Source organism: Mesocricetus auratus, unplaced genomic scaffold (assembly GCF_017639785.1).
Source record: "Mesocricetus auratus isolate SY011 unplaced genomic scaffold, BCM_Maur_2.0 Super-Scaffold_100009, whole genome shotgun sequence".
In the NCBI taxonomy this organism is placed as follows: domain Eukaryota; kingdom Metazoa; phylum Chordata; class Mammalia; order Rodentia; family Cricetidae; genus Mesocricetus; species Mesocricetus auratus.
Window position 1 is genome coordinate 75,184,682 of NW_024429193.1, and position 20,155 is coordinate 75,204,836.

The following is a 20,155-nucleotide window of genomic DNA, read 5'->3' on the forward strand; positions in this document are numbered from 1 at the left end:
TCTTGGCCGTTAAATTGTCTCTTTTTTCACAGTCCTCCCCAACAAACAAGCATTGTTGGTTCTGTTTTTCAGTTTAAATAGAATATCTGGTCATTCTAACAAAGAACAATATAAAGCAGAGAGACCTGATAGCCTTTGAAAACTCGTGTATATATACAAAAAATAACCCACAACTTTAATTTCTAACATTTTATTACTGAATGTAAGATACATGTGCATTTTCCTAACTGCTAAAAACAAAAACATGTCACAGGAGAATAAAATCTTGTATGTGAGCCAAGGTAAATTCTTCTATTTTAAATCTGTTATAACAGAACAAACAAACTACATAATCAGCTAATGCAAACCAAATCACAGTAGAATTTGAGCACATCTGAAGTGCACAAAACATTCTCATCATTTCAATAAAGCAAGAATTCTACTTATTAGAACTCAAAGGCTGGTTTGCAGCTATTATTCAAAACTAACTATTAATTAGTCACTGTTTACAGAACAAAATACATTGTTACAAGGTGACTATAAGGGCTGCTGAGATGCTCAGCCGTTAAGGGCAACTCATTGCTCTTCCAAAGGACCTCAGTTCAGTTCCTAGAACGGAAGTCAGGTAGTTCACAACTGCTCCAAAGTTTCTCGCGCCTTCTTCTGGCCGTCATGAGTACTGCATACAAATGCATGTGTATACACATGCAAAATACAGATAAAAAGTAAGACTAAATCATTAAAAGGTAAATGATGTAAATAGTCAGTGTTCTTGAACCTTCTGTTTACGATTAAGCACATTGAGATAACTAGGCAAAGTACAGTCCCATCCACCTTTGGAAGGGCAGGCTGCCCAGTGGCAATGTAGCTTCAGATTCATGGAAGGAATAATAAAATAATAAAAAACTATTGAAATGAATGTAGGTCATCTTGATAAGGCATGAGACAATTTGGCAGAAATTTTTTTAAATTTTGAGTTGAGAGGGGCTGCACAAGTGTTTACAAGGATAGTTAAGAGGATGATTAATGAGATAAAACTCATAGACAGAAGCCAACATGGGAACTCACCAGGATCAGAGTCCCACTCAGGTTACAGTGGAGGGACTCAAGAGAATGTGACAAAGGTCAACACTCCAAGGGAAAGGAAACACGTATGATGACAATTGCAGTGCTTGGACATGAGCCTTGAAAAGCAGAAATGAGTGTGCCAGAGGCTGCCTCTCCCCTTGGTCTGTCTGTTGTTATAGTTAGAATACTATTATCATAACTTGGTCTGTTTGTATCCTCCATTATAATCTATATAAATGTTTTCCTTCTCTGATGTTACCTAGATTGCTGTTATTGTTTTTTTTTCAGTTCACTGTACTAAATTATTCTTCGTCAGAATACAGAAAATGCTGTGCCTGTTAGGAACAACAACTAAAAAAAGAGAGAGAGAAGACAAAACAAAACAAATACAATAAAATGTGTAACTTTTTTATTTTTAAGTTTCCAAAGAAAGAAAATCAGCTTCTACGAAGGCAGGGGTACACTTCAGACAGGATATCACTATGTGGACCAGACTGACTCAAACTTGTAATCCTCCTTCCACAGCTTCCTGGGTGCTGGGAATTCAGGTATACATCACCACATCTGGCTAATCAATCTGCTGTTCAATAACAGGTAGGAGAGCTAAACGTGAGAGAGAAATCATTTCCATATAAGTAGGATATGTGATGATCTTGCAGATCTCCCAAGGACAGGAAGATTCAGAGTATGAACACTGCATGCCTCAGTCCTTCCAATCCATCTAAAAAGTTGGTAGAGGAATTTGGGAGAGAATTGTTTGAGACTTAATTATGCCCAATTTGTTGCCACATGTTCTCTAGTCATGTGTTTTTTTCTTGAAAAGATCCAGTCACGTGGGTTGGGTTTCATTGAAACTTCTCATATTGAATTGATCTACATAACATATTTAATATCTGAACTAAGTAGATCAATGCCTCATCAATGCCTGGACAACATCAGTTAAATCAGATGAAACCTAATTACACAAAAGAAGTGTTCTATAATTTAAAAAATCTACAAAAATTATAGCATATCCTTTATAAAATGACAATTTGCTAAACAATCATAAAAAGGGACTGGGGCTAAGGGCTTAGTCATACAGCACCTATATAGCAAGAATAAAGCCCCGAGTTTGATCTCAAGCACTACTGGGCGTGGCAGCACACATTTGTAATTCCAGCACTTGGGAGATGGGGCATCAGAAGACCAAGGCCATCCTCAGATACATAAGGAGTTCAAAGCCAGCCTGGACTATATGAGATCTTATAATTTTTTTAAAGGCAACCAACCAACCCATAAGAACATTAAGAGACTCCACAAAATAAATTTTCAAATTAGTAACAACATGCCTTATAACTATTTGGTTTTCTAACCACCAGACATAAATTGAATCAAAATTAACAGAGCAAAGTAAACTACTAATCTATCATTACATATGGATATTTCTATACCAACAGTAAATTTCTTAAAAGGAATGGACATGAGATTTTGGTTGATCAGAGATAGCTGACTGTTTATAGACTCTAGAAAACACAATAGTGGTTTGTAAATGAATCCACTACTATGTCTACTTAGAAAGTGTTTCAAGGCCCATGCCTCAGTTTTCTGGTGTAAGATTGCTTCTGGATAGGGTTGGAAAAACTTTTGTAATGATCAGCATCAGGAAAATGTCAATTAGCTCTCTTCTAGGAGTTGGCCAATCAGCCAAATGGCATGACAACAGTTTCTGAAAAGAGTCAATGCCTCTGGTTTAGATCGCTCCATCAAATGGATAAAAATGGTTTTAACATTAGTGGGAATAATAATTGGGGCCAATGTGTAATAACAATGCTGAGATACACATGCCAAAGTGTTAGGCAAAAAAATATCATCCGGCATTTTGCAAGCAGTATGTTATTCCAACACTTCTGGAATCTGCATACATTTAAACTCTGCAAACTTTTAAAACTCGGTTCATGATATATATTGGGTTAGTTTTGTGTATTCAACTATTTTGCCTCACTCCTAGAAACAGTTAAGATTAATATACTTTCTTAAGAAAAACCAAAAGTCACACACGTATAGCCCTTGAGACAGGAAGTCCTATGTCATTCGTTCATAGGTAATACTTTGACGCCATGTGCATTGATGTAGGTGACAAGGATTCTGGCTCTCTGCTCTACAACATCAATGAGCTTCTCAATGCCTTGCCTGCCTCCTTGACTCTCCCAGTAAACCTTGTCAAGGAACAGTGACTGAAGGAGCTTCTGCCGTAAGTGCTGGCTCTTCAGAACAGAAACTGCAGAGTCAGGAAACCTGAAATGATAACACAGTATTTCATTCTCAGCAAATGCTCAGAAATACGATTCCTTCTCCTAGTTGGTCTGCCTTCATTAATCTGGCATAACTCACTATCATATAGGACCTTGAAAACCAAATGTTTTTGTCATGACAAGCAGACACCTCTCTTAAAAGTAAAATGCAAGAAAATGTGTTTGGAATGAACCAAATTATCTAAACCATTCAGAACGTGACAGCCTAATTTCTTACTTAAAGGTTGTTACAGACTGACAAAGAGAGGCACAGAATTAAGATTACATTAGGTCTGAAGAAGCATCTCCCTTCATCTTAAGCTCCATGTGTCCTACAGAAGCTTTTTATCTGCTATCATCAGTAACAAGGTGGGGTTTGATGAAAGAAAATGTGGGAACCAGAACATGTGTGGGTTCAGTGGAGTATCCTCCCTGAACAAAACCTAGAGTTTAAAGTGCAATGATCTCAAACTTGTAATAGAACAAAAGAGAAAATTTTTTAAAACTCAATTAGAGGAAGAATTCCCTTTGATTCAGGTTATACCTTTGAAATTGGAGTGAGTGATTGTCAGTGTTTTCCTTTTTTAATTATTTTTTTATTTTTGAGATGATAATATAATCATTCCCCCTTCCCTTTCTTCCCTCTAAATCCTCTCATATATCCCTCCTTGATCTCTTTCAAATTCATAGCCTCTTTTTCATTGTTATTACATAAATATGTGTGTACATACATATATAGTCTTAAATAAGATCTGCCTAGTCTATATGCTGTTTGTGTGTGCTTTCAAGGCTGACTATTTAGTTATAGATAACCAATTGGTGTGCTCTTCCCTGGATAAGACTATTTCTCTGGCTCTTAGCATCCCTTAGTTGCCTGCAGTTGTTTGTGTAGGGTTGAGGCCTCATGGAGTTGTATAGCACCATCCTAATGGATTATCTATAAAACACTCCCACACCTAAGGTTCAGAAAATGTTACAAAAGAGAGAATGGAAAGATTACAAGGCCCAGAAGATCAGGGAGTTTGTACCCAAAATATCTCACCAACATGATATGAGCTGAGTAAGAACAGTAACAATAGACATGACAGAATGGATGGGGAAAAGGCCAGTGTTTATCTTAGGTAGAGTATTAAATGTTGCTCTAGCTTATATCTTGAAGGTCCCCCGAGATGTCCAAGTATTAAAGATTTAGTCTTTAGAGTACTATGACTAGGAGATGGTGATCCTTTTAGGAGGTGAGGCATTGTGGAGGGTAGGGTCATTGGGGCAAGCCTTGAAAGGTATCCTGGGATTCCACCCTTTCCTCTTCCATCTTTCAATTCCTGGCCATGTGCTGAAAAGGACCAACCCATCCTTGACTATAAAAGTCCTGTTCATAAAATAAAACAAAACCATTACTCTGCTATTGTATTTTACTTTGCATTGGTTAATGGGACAGATGTGGTTAATGGAAATGTGGTGGCATTTAAGGCCATTAAAGGAGCAAAGAAACTGAGCCGGGGTGGTTATGGCTGGGAACCACGACAAATCTTCCCATTTTGTAATTAGACATTACTTCAGACATTAGTTCAGTAACAGAAATCTGGCAATTGTTTTCAAATAAATTCAATAAAAGTAAACTTTTAGAGCAAGGACATTTGAAGACATCCCATTGGACATCCTGAGGTCACTTAAGAAGGATCTGGCTGAATCACCATGAGAGAGTTCACTGAACTTTCTTCTTTTCATTTAGAAAGACTAGAGCCAGGGTCTAGCATAGACAGTATATGCAGAAATCTTAGAAAATTTCTGATTTAAATCATAGGTTATATTTTGCCACATCCTTAACTTGAACTCTCAGAAGTGTGAAGCTAAATAAGGCTTATTATGTGTTCCAGGTTCCCTAAAGATATGTACCATGCTATCTTATGGGTTATGAATTAACCAAGCAGCATTTAGTTGTATAAAGTATTAATATCCATAAGATTATAGTTTCTATAACCCTTCAACCAATTTAGCTTGGTTGTCAGGCAGAATGCATGACATGAGAGTATTAAAACCTCCAGACTCTTCAGTGACTGGTTCTGTTCATAAAAGAAAACAAACCATTATTCTACATTGGTTTTTACATTGCACATGTTAGTAGAAATATTCAATGTGTGACTCTAAGTCTAACAAAGACTTAACTTTTGCCTCTTAATGTGTGAATTATATATTCAAAGAAGGTTTAACCTTAAACCCATCACTCCTCATAAGGAACTTAAGGTTTAATCTTCTTCAAAAGAATAAATGAAAGTATTTGCATTTATGTGAACATTTAAGATAGATAGATGTAAGCCCCCGGCACTCTCAATTCTGCAAAGAAATTTAAGTCCCTGTAGTATCAATTCAGTAAGTGATGTCTTGAGAATGTCATATTTCCTATACATAAATTCACCTTGGCTTAGGCGTTTAAAAGGGAGAATTTGCCACATATTCTGCCTCCAATTCACAGAGATGTGAAGAGAATCAGCAGAGGAAAGACCAGCAAAAAACTCCTGGGAACTCTCAAAACTTACAGGAAGAGTGTGCTTTCCAGTATTGAGGGTATATAAAACCCACATTATCTAAGCATGAAGTCAAGGGGAAACAATTGAAATGTACTGCAGACAGGACCATCAGTGAGTTTTATACTTTCTTGTTTTCTTCTGGGTTTGCTTTATGTTTGAGCTCTGGGTATGGAACACCCTGAGTCACATGCCAGCCTAGTAACAGGAATAGCATCATAACACAAATACAAGTTACTGCAAGTGAGTGCAGGCTTGGAAAAGTTGAGTTCTACCATTAAATTCAGAATCATAGGCATGTTTCCCTGGTGTCGCCAGACTCTTGGGGAGCTACGCTATCTTAAGGACTTTTAAGCTTCCAATCTAACCTCATTAGGGAATCTTATCCTGATGAAAATGGGTAATGGACAAGGGTGGATCCCTTTGGTAAGAAATTTAGTCACAACTTACATAAATGGGCTAGAATTGATCAGACTTCACAACCAGCTCCTGTTACTCAGGAGTCTGAACCTCCTCTGTCTACAAAAGCGTGAGATCGGTGTGCCGTGAGACCCACCGTGTTTTTACTTCCACAGTACAGACCCAGCTTCTTGAGCTTCACACCTCTCTTTACCCCTATCCTTTCTAAGTTCTACCAAACGTCTCCCAAATTGTTTAGATCACCTCTGAGTTTTTGGCCAATATTGAGTTCTTCATCGTCTAGCCTCCTGAAGCTCTTCCTTTATTCAAGTCCCAGCTCCAAGGTCTATGACTTCTGTATTCATAGAAGTCGCTGGGTTTATCATGAATCTGACATCCTACCGTGCTTATTAGTTCTATTGATGTGCCGAATAGTTGATTATGGACTTGGATATCACTATTGTTCTTCCCATGTCCAATCCTGTACCTTAGTAACAGCCTCTGCCACCTAATTATCCCTACTCCTGATAGCCCTGGATCTGTCCAACTTCACCCACATGGGCATTCACAATGAAGGCTGAGCAAGGCAGTTAAGGCAGAATGTGGTAGGAGCTGGGTAGGCATTGTGGACTGGCTGCTTTTGGAAGGTTATTTTACTTCCTTGAGTCTCTGTCTCCACACTCACAATTCCTTTGGAAATCTATCTGACATAAGGTGTGAGTTTTTGTGAAATGTTACTAGTTGTTTAACATACATGTGATCATCTAAGAAGTCACTTCATTGGAAAATGTACTCTTTGTTCTGGTTGTAACAGCTCCTCCCTGTAATTCTAGCCCTCTGAAAGCTGAAACAGGAGGATGACTGCAAGTTTAAGGTCAGATTGGAAGACAGCGAGTTCTACAAAAGCCTGAGCTATACAGGGAATTCCAGAACAGTCCAGGCTAAATAATGAGATGGAACTTGAACAACAAACAAAAAACTTACTCTCTGATGCCTTCTAGCAATTTGAAGTTTAAGTTGTCTTCACTTCTGTCAAAGAAACCCTTATTGTTTATGAAGACCAAATGCCTTGGGTCATTTTTTCGCTGGATAATGTGTGCTAAAGTCACAGAATTTTGGTCATCACAGTTTGGCCTCAGTCCATTCTGTATGCAGGCGTCTTCCTTGCGAGGTCTGAATCCACAGCAATTTGTATCTAAGCGATTATAAATCTGAAAATGGAAATGAAAACAAAATCCAAGATGCTGAGTAAAATCTTGGGAAGGTCAGAACATTTCCACAGAATGGGAGCTTTCTGAACAGCTGACTTGCCAGAATCCCTGCAGGCCAGGCTGGTTTAATTAAAAGCAACTGTTAGAATAAGTCCACAGTTCAAAGCCCTCTGACTCAGACATTGTCCTAAGTATTTCCAGCTTCTGCTAACAGCTCCAATGTCAGAGCATCCAACCCAGTCATATCCACCCATGGGATCCACCGTTCCCATGGAATCACATTCGAGAATCTGGCCAACAGAATCTCTAACTCTTCAGGAGAGGAGAGACAGCGTCACACTTCTACAGACCCAGGGAGCTAACTCTTGCTTTCTCCTTGGAGCTAGGCTCTGCAGATTCTGATTACTTTGTTGGCTATAAAGTCCATTGTACTGAACTTTGGAATTGTAGTAGCTAACTAGAAATAAGATAGAAGAACTATATAGGAAGTACGAGAGCCAATAATGAAACATCAGCTCAATTCTGAATATGTGGCAAAGTTACAAAGATTTTAGAGGCTTGTTATAATGCAGAGAACTAGAAAAAAAGGCAGAAAGATTGATTCAAACATTGTTCAGTGTCACTTCTTTTGACCAGAACAGATAGGGCTGTTACACCGAGAGTATCTCAAACAACAACCAACTAAAATGATCAGTAAATTTGTCCTTAAGATTTAAATTCCAACTCTATTGTCTAGTATAGTAAAAAAACTTTTAAAAAGCTTCATTTCTACTACAAATGTTAATATAATTGAGCATGAACATATGATAGTAATAATGAAAAGTGGTCTCCAGCCAGTTTAACCCTGGCTAAGAGTTTTGGAGAATGTAGGCACTAGTTGGTTGACCTCATTGCTTTTGGACTTGTGGGAAGGCAGAGAAAGCTGAGAACCAAAACTAGGAAGAACGGTGATGATCATCCAAAACCAACCCTTTCTAGGCCCGACCTGATTTCTTTTTTGTTGTTGTTGTTGTTGCTGTTGTTGTTTTTCGAGACAGGGTTTCTCTGTATTATTTTGGAGCTTGTCCTGGAACTTGCTTTGTAGACCAGGCTAGCCTCGAACTCACAGAGATTCACCTGCCTCTGTCTCCCAAGTGCTGGGATTAAAGGCATGTGCCACCAATGCCCGGCCTGACCTAATTTCTTAAGAACTCCTACTAACCCCCTCTTCTTAATCCCAGTACCTCACAGGAATGCCTTGAGCTGGGGACCATACCTTCAATACCTGGGAATGTGGGGGAGAATTATGATCCAAACTGTAACAAGAACCATGAATATTCAATGTGTTCATGTTTGATCATAAGCTCTCATAAATTTAGGCCCTGGCAGCATCTCTGTAAGTATTACATTTTATTAGGTTTATTTTATTTTATTTCTAAACCCCATGAAAGCATGAGCAATCAGAAGTGGAAAAGAATGACATAGGACATCTTTTTATTGCCTTCCCCAAGTTCAACTCTTTCCTGCAGTGTGTTTTAAAGTGTCCTATGTAATCTAATTTTGAGTCATGAGACATTCTGATGATCTCACCAGGTCCCTGACAGCCATCTGCGCCAGGCAATTCTGACCAACATCACAGATGGTGACCGACATCTTCTAGGAATGTTGACACTGATATTCTTCAGACTCATATATGTACTTGGAGGATACATTACCATGTGCTGAGTGCATATATACCTACATTTCAAGGCCCAAAATCTTTTGTTTTTCTCTGTTTTCCTTGCTCTCTGACTAGAGAGTATGTCCTTCTATTTTTGCAGTTGTTTAGCAATGGCTTATGTAGATGTTAAATCATGCCCTCTAACTCTTCTCAGAATTTTGTCAAAATTTTCCTTCTGGGTCCCCATTCAATATATCAAGGATCATTTGACCACCATAACCCAATCCCTTAAAGTCAGCACCATTGCCTGGCAGCTGGTTTAAGAATATGCAAAATGTAGTTTTGCATGCTTTTAAGATAGCTCACCAGTTTTTAAAGCCTAATAAAGCACAACCCACACAGCTATAAACCCCAGATGCATTTTTAATGTGCTTGTTTAGTGCACACATTAAAACAAACACTTAAGCGATGCGTAGAAGAGCTCCCACAATGCCCATCTGTGTCTCTGTTTTTAAATGGGTATCCTACAAAGAGGCCTACTGAAGGGTAAATATTTTGGGGTAAGCAATAATGATGTCAATCACCCTTAGTGTTTGAGTTATTATTTTATTAATTTACTTATTCTGTGTGGACACTTGTCATGGGTTTGTGTTTGCATGACACATGGAGGTCAGAGGACCTTCACATATGGGCTCTGTCCTTTTGCCATGTAGGTAGCGGAGGCAGAAGGCACCTTTATCAGACCAGACATGTCTTTGGCCCTGACTGCATTCACACTTTCCTATTCTTTAAAACAAGGAAAATCATTTTTGCAAAACTGATCTACTGCTGAAGAGGACTGCCAAGCATCATTTTCCATGAGAGTTCTCTTTCCTTCTTTAGAAAAATATATCTTTTCAATGTTTGCCTAACTAAAATTACACTCAGAAAAATCCAGGTGTTCCAGCCAACTTTTTAAAGAGATGGGATAGATATTTTTAGACATATTTCCTTCAAAAGCTTTCCCCCTTTAATTCCATTTTCCTTTGGTAGTGATAGTTTTGTCTGTAGGAAAAAATATATCTTCTGAGTGACTTATAACTTCTTTTATAGCACTGAACCAAGGGAGCCTATGCTTAGCTCCCTGGCTCCGCAAGAGTCATTAGACATCTGCAGAGACCAGATCCTTCCTACACAGAACCCATCCATCTATGTGTTCAAAATTAGGTCCAACTTGGGTTAGTTTGTTCATCTATTCATTTTCTTCAAAACAACATGATTAAACAGTTAACTGCAGATGACAAAGCAATAGAAACTAAAAGAGGAGACTGAGGGGTGAAGAAGAGGGAGTCAACTCTTCTTGGATTCCAACACAAAAGTCCAAGATATCACCATGCTCTCATCCAAACTGATAGTATCTTTCAGGTATTGTCTTCTAGCAAAGGCAAAAAAAATATTGTTTACATTTGCATAAAATGTTAAATGGTTCAGTATTCAATTAGTATTGATTATCTCAGAAGTACAAAGAACTTCAGCCCAGAACTACGATGAAAAATGCATGAAAGAGAGGTCATAGGACTTGAGTTTAAAGAGCCAGGCAGCATTAGCTGGAGAAGAAATATTTCATTACGCTCAGTGGACAAGAGTGCTCTACTAACGTGCTATAGATGTTTCTAAAATCGCTCAGGCACTGTTTGCACTGGTGTCGTGGACTGATACGGGGGAGCCTGGGTCCTTGAGATACACTGTGCAGCAGCACAGGTAGAGCACGCTGCTGGCAATGATGAGAACGTGAAAGCAGGTAGAGCCGGTGGAAGTTTGAGGGCTGTGCCCCACGGGAAATACGAAAATAGATTTATCTGAAAACTTCCCCATTTTCTCAGACCGAACAGGAAGAAACGGAGAAGGGCAGTGAGCGGGGCATCAGGGGAAGCCATTAAAAGAGTGAGAACTGAAACAGAGCATGCTGGGAAGCTGAAGGGAGAGTATAATGAGGATATTCTCACCAACACAGACAGTGAACTCCCATCATCCAAATGTTAAGGCCTAAACCCGATAAACTAGATAAATCTGCAGATTGGCATCTAACTGTTCTTTCTTTCTCCATTCTAAACTGGCCCACATGAGCATACATGTACAAGTGTGCATGTATGTATTTCTTGTTCAATAAGTCGGTACTTAAACATTCTTTGTGTAGGAAGTATACATGCTTGCTAATTTGACTGTGCACATACATGTGTATGTGGTACATGTTCTTGCACACAGATGCATGTGAAAGCTAGAGACTGACTTCAACAGTCTTCCTGTGTAACTTTTCCTGTTAGTGTTTGAGGACAGTCTCTAGCTAAACCCGGTGCTCATTGATTGCTCTAGCTGGTTGCCTGATGACCCTTCTTTCTCCACCAAGCATCTCCCACTGCTGTTGCTGGGGTAAAGATGCACACTCACCGCCATGCCTGGCTTTTATATGGGTGCTGGGGATCCAAATCTAGGCTTCAGGATGGATTGCACGGCAAACACTGTACCAACTAAGCTATCTCCCCAGCTCCTGTCTTAAAATTCTTAGCATGCTTATTGGAACTACTTGGTTTCAGTTTTGGCTTTTTGATACAGAGTCTCTACATAACCCCAATGTCCTGAAACATGGTAAGTAGACAAGATCCACCCACCTCTGCCTTCCAAATGCTAGGAATAAAGGTATGTGCCACCAAACCTGCCTCAACCTTTCTGTTTGGAACACTTAACTACCAACATCTTTTGAAGGGGAACAGCAAATTTAAGAGGGAAAACAAGGCTTAAATATTCAGGAAAAATATGCAGATTAACCGCAGTTCCGCAGAATAGTTAACTCAAAGGCTAGCATGTTGTGGGCACTCAGTGAATGGCTCTTAATGAATCAGCTCTACTGAACGTTCTAACTCACTTTGGATTTGCTATGCACAGGCCTCCATCAAAACACTGCCTTGTACTCAGAAAAAGCAAACACAGCAACGGTGGTTTATCAAGACAGGAATGCACAAGAGTGCTGTCAGGAGCAAGCCACCAAGCTGCCTCCATACCCGTTGCCTGCTTGTGGCAGTGCCTTTCAGTGGGTTTAACTGCACTAACTATGGACTTAAGTCCTTTATCTGGCCGAAAATCTGCCATAATGCCTTGCACGTCACAAGCATAAAGGCAGGTAACATAGAAATTGTAAAAGAAAATTCTTTCTTTTCTTTGACAGGCGGGCTTCTAGCAGATTTCCTCTGACTTTCAATTGTTTGATTGTACATCTCATTTGCTCATAAGAGAAACAGGCAGGAAGTGGGTCTTACTTTCAACAATTATCTTAAGTGTTTCAAAAGGCCTTAAAGAGACATAGAGTCAAGTTAACCAGCACCATTCTATCCCATCATGGGAAGACACAGAACATTGGGACTTATTTAGTTGTCAGAGCACTCCATATGGGAAAATGCACTCCAGCGTTTCATCCCATATAAACCTGTGTGCTACAAATGGAATCAGAGTTGGGGCCCTACAGTCTAATGAGCGTGTAAGGAAACACCACACCATGGAAGGAACAATCGTAGACAACCACCACAGTGCCCATGGTGTTTGTTAATAAGCACGCAGCGCAGACACACACTCACACACACACACACACACACACAGAGAGAGAGAGAGAGAGAGAGAGAGAGAGAGAGAGAGAGAGAGAGAGAGAGAGAGAGAGAATGAGTTCTCCCCCACATGTACCTACACCTCTTTGGAGCTGTGTCACCTCATGAAGCAATAGATTTCACTTGTGTCCCATGGTGCCTTGACAGCGACTATGGGAGAATGCACATGTGACCTGCAGGGCAGTTGAGGAACAGTGAGAAATGTAGAAATGACCTTCCGAGAGGTACAGGCTCTTAGTGCCTGTCTCTGTAAGAAACAACGGCCCTAACCCGCCTCCACCCAAGAATCCCACATTTAAATTGCTAGCGGTGTGCACCAATCCACGGATGGATCTCTAGTCCGTTCCCTGTTACAGTCCACAAGAAGAGTCGCAGTAGCATCTCTCTGTCCAGTGTCGAGTGTAGTGACGCGTTGAGAGCATTAGATGCACTGTTGTAAGCTCCACTGCACCACAGAAAGACTCTGCATAGGGGCACCAGGCAACCAACAGCCTATTTTAGGGAAAGAAATTCACTTCCCATAATTTGAATAGGCAGAGCTGAGTAAAAATAACCTCTGCCAGGGACACACCCACCTTCCTGCAATGACTTTTTAAAACCATGAAAACTAACAGACAGAAAAAGAAGTATTTTTGTATCTTGTAAAGTTTTGGTTTGCAGACTGAATTTATATTGAGCAGAGAAATCTAAGCCAGAAAGGAGGTGGCTGGAGAGATGGCTCAGGGGTTGAGTATTGCTGTTCACCCAGAGGACCCAGGTTCAATTCCCAGTGCCTACACAGTGCCTCACAACCATGCATCACTTCAGTCTCGGGGATCTGATGCCCTTTTCTATCTTCCCTGGGTACCAGGCTGTTGGGGAAGTCCTGTTATTTGCCTGTGCATTTGTCAATAAAGTACTGTCTGGCCAATAGGGAATCTAGATAGGAGGGACTAGGAGTCCAGAAGGACTCCTGGGTAGGAGAAACAGAGGAGAGTCAACATGTAACCGCCATGGGGGTAGGAGCCCAGAACTATTCTCCGGTAAGAGAAATACTTAGATTAACAATTATGGGGTAATTACTTAAGTCAGAAATAGCCAGTAAGAAACAAGCAAGGCCAACAGCTTCATAATTAATATAGCCTCCTGTGTGTTTTTTTGGGACTGATGCGGCTCTAGAACCAGGCTGGCGTGGCAGAGCCCAGGCGACTGGCGGGGGATAAACCAAAGCGGCTAGCAAAGAAAAAGATTCTCTTAACACCAGGCATGTAAACGAAACACTCACACACTTAAAATAAACAACGTTTTTAAAAATTAAAACATAAGCAAAAAAGGAGAATGAAACAACCTAAAATTTTTCTTAGGAATTTATACTAAGCAAATAAATTTAAAGTAGAAATGAAATACACCTAATCATAGAAAAATCTTCTTAAAATGCATTCCTCTAAGGAAATGAGATGGTATTTCAGCTTACATACACTAGGGTAATCAATGGGCTAAAGTTCCTGCTTGTTTATAGCTGAAGGAATAATGCCCCTGAAAACTGGCCTCTTGTACAGTGACCTTTATTCATATTTAGTACTTACATAGAATTCTTGTCAATTTTATTTTTCTCAATAATATAAACTTATTAAATGAAAATTGACAAGAATAAAGTCCAAATATCTGAACATGCTCAGATGCCATTCTGATCAGGGCTAGAACAGATTTGACAAATCTGACATCTGGCTAGATTCAGATTCTTAATGGAACTCAATTAAAACAGTAACAAATTCTGACAAATTGTCTGCTGGTCTTTCAAAATATTTTGTTTTGGCTTTCTGAGTTGACCTTGCTTTCAAAATTATTTTTAAATCCACAATATATACTCTCCCATTCTAAGATGGATTCATGTCTTTGCTTCTTATAAATTAAAACCTTATATATGAAACTGGCTAAAAATCTTCAAAACATTGTAAGCCTTATAACATTATGGATGTCTAACTCATTAAGACAATCCAAACTAGCAGGTGGGTCTTAGGGGTCCAGCTGTTACATGCAAATGAAGAGAACCATTCCAAGAGGATAACCCAGATGCCCAGAAAGGGACACAAGAGCTGACTTTCACAACAGCCTGCCATGGCCTTTCATGCTAGAAAGGCCAATGCTTACTCTCATGGATGTCAGAGCCTCTTGTACTAGGCATGGCTGATTTTGCATATCTTACCAGTGCACCTCCTATCTTTATATCTTATAAAGAATGTCTACTTAATAATTATCAATGAAAACACTGAAGACGGGATCAACATGTGTCTACTCACCCTACATGAACAACACTAAACTCCGCTGACGTGGTGATGAAGTCAGACTTCCATGCTTCTCCAGCTGCTGTCTTACTAACATCTCAACACAGTGACTGAGCTTTAAGATGCAATACCTGAGACCTCTTCTCACCTTATCACTCAGGTATTTAAGAATTATGTACTATAGGCAGACATTTAGTAAAGTATCACTTCACCAAGGCCATCCTCGGGAAAATCTGGCATTCGCTCTGTGTATTTTCCTGAGACATGCAGAGGGACACAGACTGGGGATATTTACTGATGGACTGCTGCCTACCTTAACTCATGCTAAGACATCAACAAATTCATGTGGGTGTCCTCTTTCCCTCTAGGCCCATCCATCACTCTGAAAGGAGAAAGAGGCAGAAGAGGCAACAGAAAACGTGAGCGTGAATGGAGACAACCCTACAGAGACAGATTCCTGTGAATCAGCTCAACTTCATTCCAGAGTATAAGGAATATATAGGATTGGAGAGCCTGGGGACAGACCCTAATTTGCATTAAGTGGCACCCTCCTAACACAAGGCTTAGTATGTGTCAGTTGGATCCTATAGTAGAGCTCTTAGAGCAAGCCTTCTAGCAGGAATCTGTGCCAAACGTCAAGCTAGAGATGAATCAGGCATCTAGTTTAGAAACAGACAGCTTTCACATAAGGTCAGTCCTCCAGGCCCAGGGACATTCTCCAGATAAGAGCAGGTGGAGGCAGGAAGTTCTGCTGCAGGAAGGGAGCCCCATGTTGTCTAGCTACTGAGAAAAGCTGTCAGACTATGGAGAGGCTGCAGCCTCTAACCAGCCAACAATGTCTTCCAACAAATTCACTTTCTAGTGTGAATAATAACATATCAAAAATGGCAAAGGAAGGAAAAAAAAGTCTCAGAACTACGATCTCGAGGTTCCTTGAAAAGCCTAAAAAACTCATTGTCCCAGACCAAATCTCATTGATTTGATCCCATCACAGTAATTGCTTTTGAAGATCCATCTATCTTTTAATAAATGGTGTCTATAAACAACAACATTAACATAGCTGCAGAGTGCATGAGACTAACAGAACCTTTACCTCACTTTCATAACAGATCAACAAGCTCCTAGTCAGCCTTTAACCCTGTGAGTCTATATCATCAGTAGCCAATAATGAACCATAAAAGTTTTAAATAATTATACAGGTATACATGTAAATATATGTATAACACTGTATGCATGATAGTGGTTCCACAGGGATATCGGGTAGAATGGGCATATAAACATCCATCAGTCTTAATGAGAGTACAGAGTTCTTAATTTGCTTCAACAGATTCACCCATAAGTCCAACTCAAAAACTCTAGTTTCCCTGAATTCATGTTAGTTAAGTAAGTGGGTTTCATAAATGAGCAATGGTATTAGGAAGGAGGCAAAAGTTGGTGGATAGAATGTGCTACAGAGCCTTTGAATCTCACATGGTTATGTGTAGAGTAGCAGGCTTTCTCAAACTCATCATCTTTCCATCATCCCCCTGTGTAACTGCTGAAATGCCCTAACTGTGCAGTATTAGTTTCATCACTGTCTGGAAAGTTCATAGCAACTGTGAAAATAATCTTTTAAAAAATGGCACATAACTAACCAATATGTTCCTCACTTCTGGCTAACAATAAAATTAGAACTGACCAAAAAATATTTTGGTGATTACCACAAAAAATATGGGATTATGTATATCAGTTTTGACCAGACATTTCTTTCTTTTACTCAAATACAAAAACAAACACCCCAATCAACCAACTTTCCTAGATTAGAGAAATCAAAGACAGGAGTTTCTGAGAATGAATGCTAGACATGTATGAAAACATGGGCAAAGTTCTGCTACCCTGTGACCAGCAATCTTAGTCCTGAGGACATATCCAAAAAAAAATGAAATCAGTGTGTCCACAAGGCATCTACAGCCCACGCTCACTGCCTTACTCTGCATGACAGCCAAACCATGGAACTATATATATATTAGGTGTCTATGTGGATGAATGGCATATGAAATCATGAGCCACACATGGAGTATTACTTACAGAAAAGAGTAAAATCCTGGTTTGGGGGGCAACATGGACAAAACTGGAGAACATTATATTACATGAAATAAGACAAGCACAGAAAGAGAAATTGCACGTGCCTCAGTGATATGTGGAAGCTTCAAGTATTGATGTCATGGAAACTGTACACAGACTGGTATTTGACAGACACTGGAAGGGTTGGGAAGGGATGATAAGAGAAGATGACTAAGGGTCACAGTCTGACAGAAGGAATAGTGACTTGTTCTGTAGTACAGTGATGCAACTGAGGTTGACAACAATTAATTGCCTATTTCAAAAGAACTAAGACTTTGAACACCCAAAAAATTAGAGATGATGGAGATACCTCATTGCACCAACACAAATTATATATATATTCTGAAATACTGCCATGTCAAGTAAATATGTACAGCAAAATGTTTTAATATTTAGAATAAAAATAAATTAACATTCTTCAATATTTCATATTGGGATCAGACATCTTGGTAAGCTCTATGCTCCTAAACAACGGGTATAGGTTTTGAGGCACAAAGTTTTCTTTAAAGAAAGAATTAAAACAAACATGGTAGCATCAATATGTAATTCCAGCACATAGGAGAACAGTCAGGGAGAGGGATCATGACTTTGAGGCCAGTCAGTGACACTCTATCTAAAAACTTTAAAAAATGGGGGAAGGGGGACTGGCTAGTCTCCAGAGTAGTAGATATTGACTCCAGAGGCCAGCAGTTGACTCATAAGCCAAGTGTGAGTCCATGTAGTTAAAGGCCACTCCTCTTCCTCTCCCCTTCTCTCATTTACAGAACAAAACAATCAAATAGAGAGAACGTGGTTTCTAAAGCTCAAATCTCTAGCAGAAGATGAGGTCAAAACCCAGATGGGAAGATCATCATAGCTCAGCATACACATATTTGTTTTCCCTGCCTGCGATATCCTTGAAGAGAACTTTAGCACCACAAGTGTGCTCCATGTAAAGCCCTTAAAAGTAGAGAACATTTGTCTTTTGAATCAGAGACCCTGTAATCCCACTGTCTCCTTCCTCCCATCCTGAGGTCTTGAACAAACATAATTCTCAGAGGAAAACATGTCGATCTCTGCCAAGGAAGATTCTGTAGACCTTCCAATGAGTAGACCTTCAGATAGGATGAAGTGTGCAGTCTGTCCTGTTGAGAGGAGATGTACCAAAGAGTGGTCCAAGAGGAAGAAGATATGAGGATCAACCCAAAGACACCTGGGGTGGAGCCCTGCTGAAAAACAGGCTATGGAAGTGATGTTTTGTCTATGTCCAGAGGCCACTAACAAAATGATAGCTGAGGCCAACAGGAAATTATAGAAATCCCTCACTAGAAAAGCATTGACTTTCATCAAAACCCTTCAGTGGTTCTCTAAATGTTTGGGAATTTGTGCTGAAATGCACTAACAGGAATAAAATAGTTGATTTTTAAAAAAAAATTCAAGTCAAACACCTAAAAAGCAAAACAAAGATTTCATACATTGTTAAAATGGTCCCTCACAGTGAGTCCATTTGAACCTACAGTCCTGGGGAGACATGGTGCCTTTTTCTGGCCTCCAAGGGCTCCATGTATTACACAGACATACATGTAAACAAACACGCATACACATAAAAGATAAAATTAGAAGAAAAATAATATGGTTTCAATATAGAGAGTATTTTCTGGACAATGCTTTGTTCTTTTTTTATTTATTTATTTGGTTGGTTGGTTTGGGGGGATTTTTGTTAAATTATTTGCTTTTTGAGACAGTGTTGTTCTGTTTAGTCCTGGCTGTCCTGGAACTTGCTCTGTAGACTAGGCTAACCTTGACCTCAGAGATCTGCCTGCCTCTGCCTCCCTAGAACTGGGATTAAAGGTATTCACCACCACCACTCAGGTAATGCCTTGTTCTTGAACTGTCCTCAGGAACACATTCTCCCTACCTTTCATCACACCCTCTGTCACTCCTCAATTGTTAAAGCTACAGACATAGGAAGGTACAGAAACCCGAATTTGCAGTAGGCCAACCTTTTAAAGATGAACAAACATCCACTTACTACATAGGAACTCACGGATACACGCATGTATCAGGATTCCCAGTTGGAAAGACAGGTTGGTTTCATGAGGGGGGGGGGTCACATCTGAGAGAAGTTTCAAGAGTGGGGCAAGAGGAAGGGGCAGGAGTCAAGTCTCCAAAGGGAAGACTGAAAGGAAATCTGCAAAAGAATTGACAATATCATTCTGAGACAGGGAATGCTGTGGCCTGTTTTTGGTTGGTAGGCCCTGTGCTTTTGGATGGATAACAAACAGGGACCCCAACGAAGAGAATCCAAGAATAAAATGTTGACTTGTTTTAGATTCTGTAAACTCAGGGCCCAGCAATTACCAAATCCATCCAGAAGTGTTTCCTACAGTCCTCCTATCTATATAATAGACCTAGCTCATCCCCTAGGACTCACATAGCAGGCCCGGGAAAACTGGCTTTATGTGATCTTGTAGATGGCAAGATAAAATGAAAATAAATAAATAAATAAATTGGAAGATGTAGACTTGGAGTCTTGGAGTTTGCATATTTAAAGACCCTAACTGATCACATGGCCAGGATTTATTGAAATCTAGTTTTTAAACAAATTTAAGTATATACATATACCATTTAAAAAACAAAAACCTTTGGTATGTGACAGAAATTATTAATAATTTGAGGTATGCTAATATGCTCATGTTTTATTTTCTAGTTATGCATGCTGAAATGCTTGCAAATGAAATAGTACAATGCCTATGACTTCTTTCAAATTAATGTAGGCACAGGAAATGAGTAGAGTTAAAGAGGGAACACTTTACCTACTTTTTGCATACTTTTGATTTTTTTAAATTTGATCACTTTGTTTATGTTTTTATTTATTTTGGTCCTGAGGACAGGTGCTAGGGCCTCACATATGCTAAGCATGTCCTCCATCACTCAGCTGAAACCTTTACTTCCATAACAATTTTGAAAGCACTAATGCATTTAAATTTAATTATCCAATCAAACAGAAGTCCTTACAGATATATCTTAGTTTTCTGAGAGGTAGATTCAATGACAATTTGCACAGTAAATGACATCTAAGA

At 39.5% G+C, this 20,155-nt stretch overlaps 1 protein-coding gene across 1 annotated transcript in view; it reads right to left on the reverse strand.

Annotated features, from left to right (window-relative positions):
- Positions 1 to 1,441: 1,441 nt before the first annotated feature.
- Positions 1,442 to 20,155, reverse strand: part of Gask1b (golgi associated kinase 1B) — a 50,961-nt gene continuing 32,247 nt past the window's right edge. Inside the window, exons 4-5 of the mRNA XM_005076145.4 lie at positions 7,226 to 7,452; positions 1,442 to 3,321 (exon numbers count right to left, since the gene is read on the reverse strand). Coding sequence (XP_005076202.1) covers positions 3,114 to 3,321; positions 7,226 to 7,452 — 435 coding nt within the window. The 3' untranslated portion in view covers positions 1,442 to 3,113. The remainder of the gene's footprint in view (positions 3,322 to 7,225; positions 7,453 to 20,155) is intronic.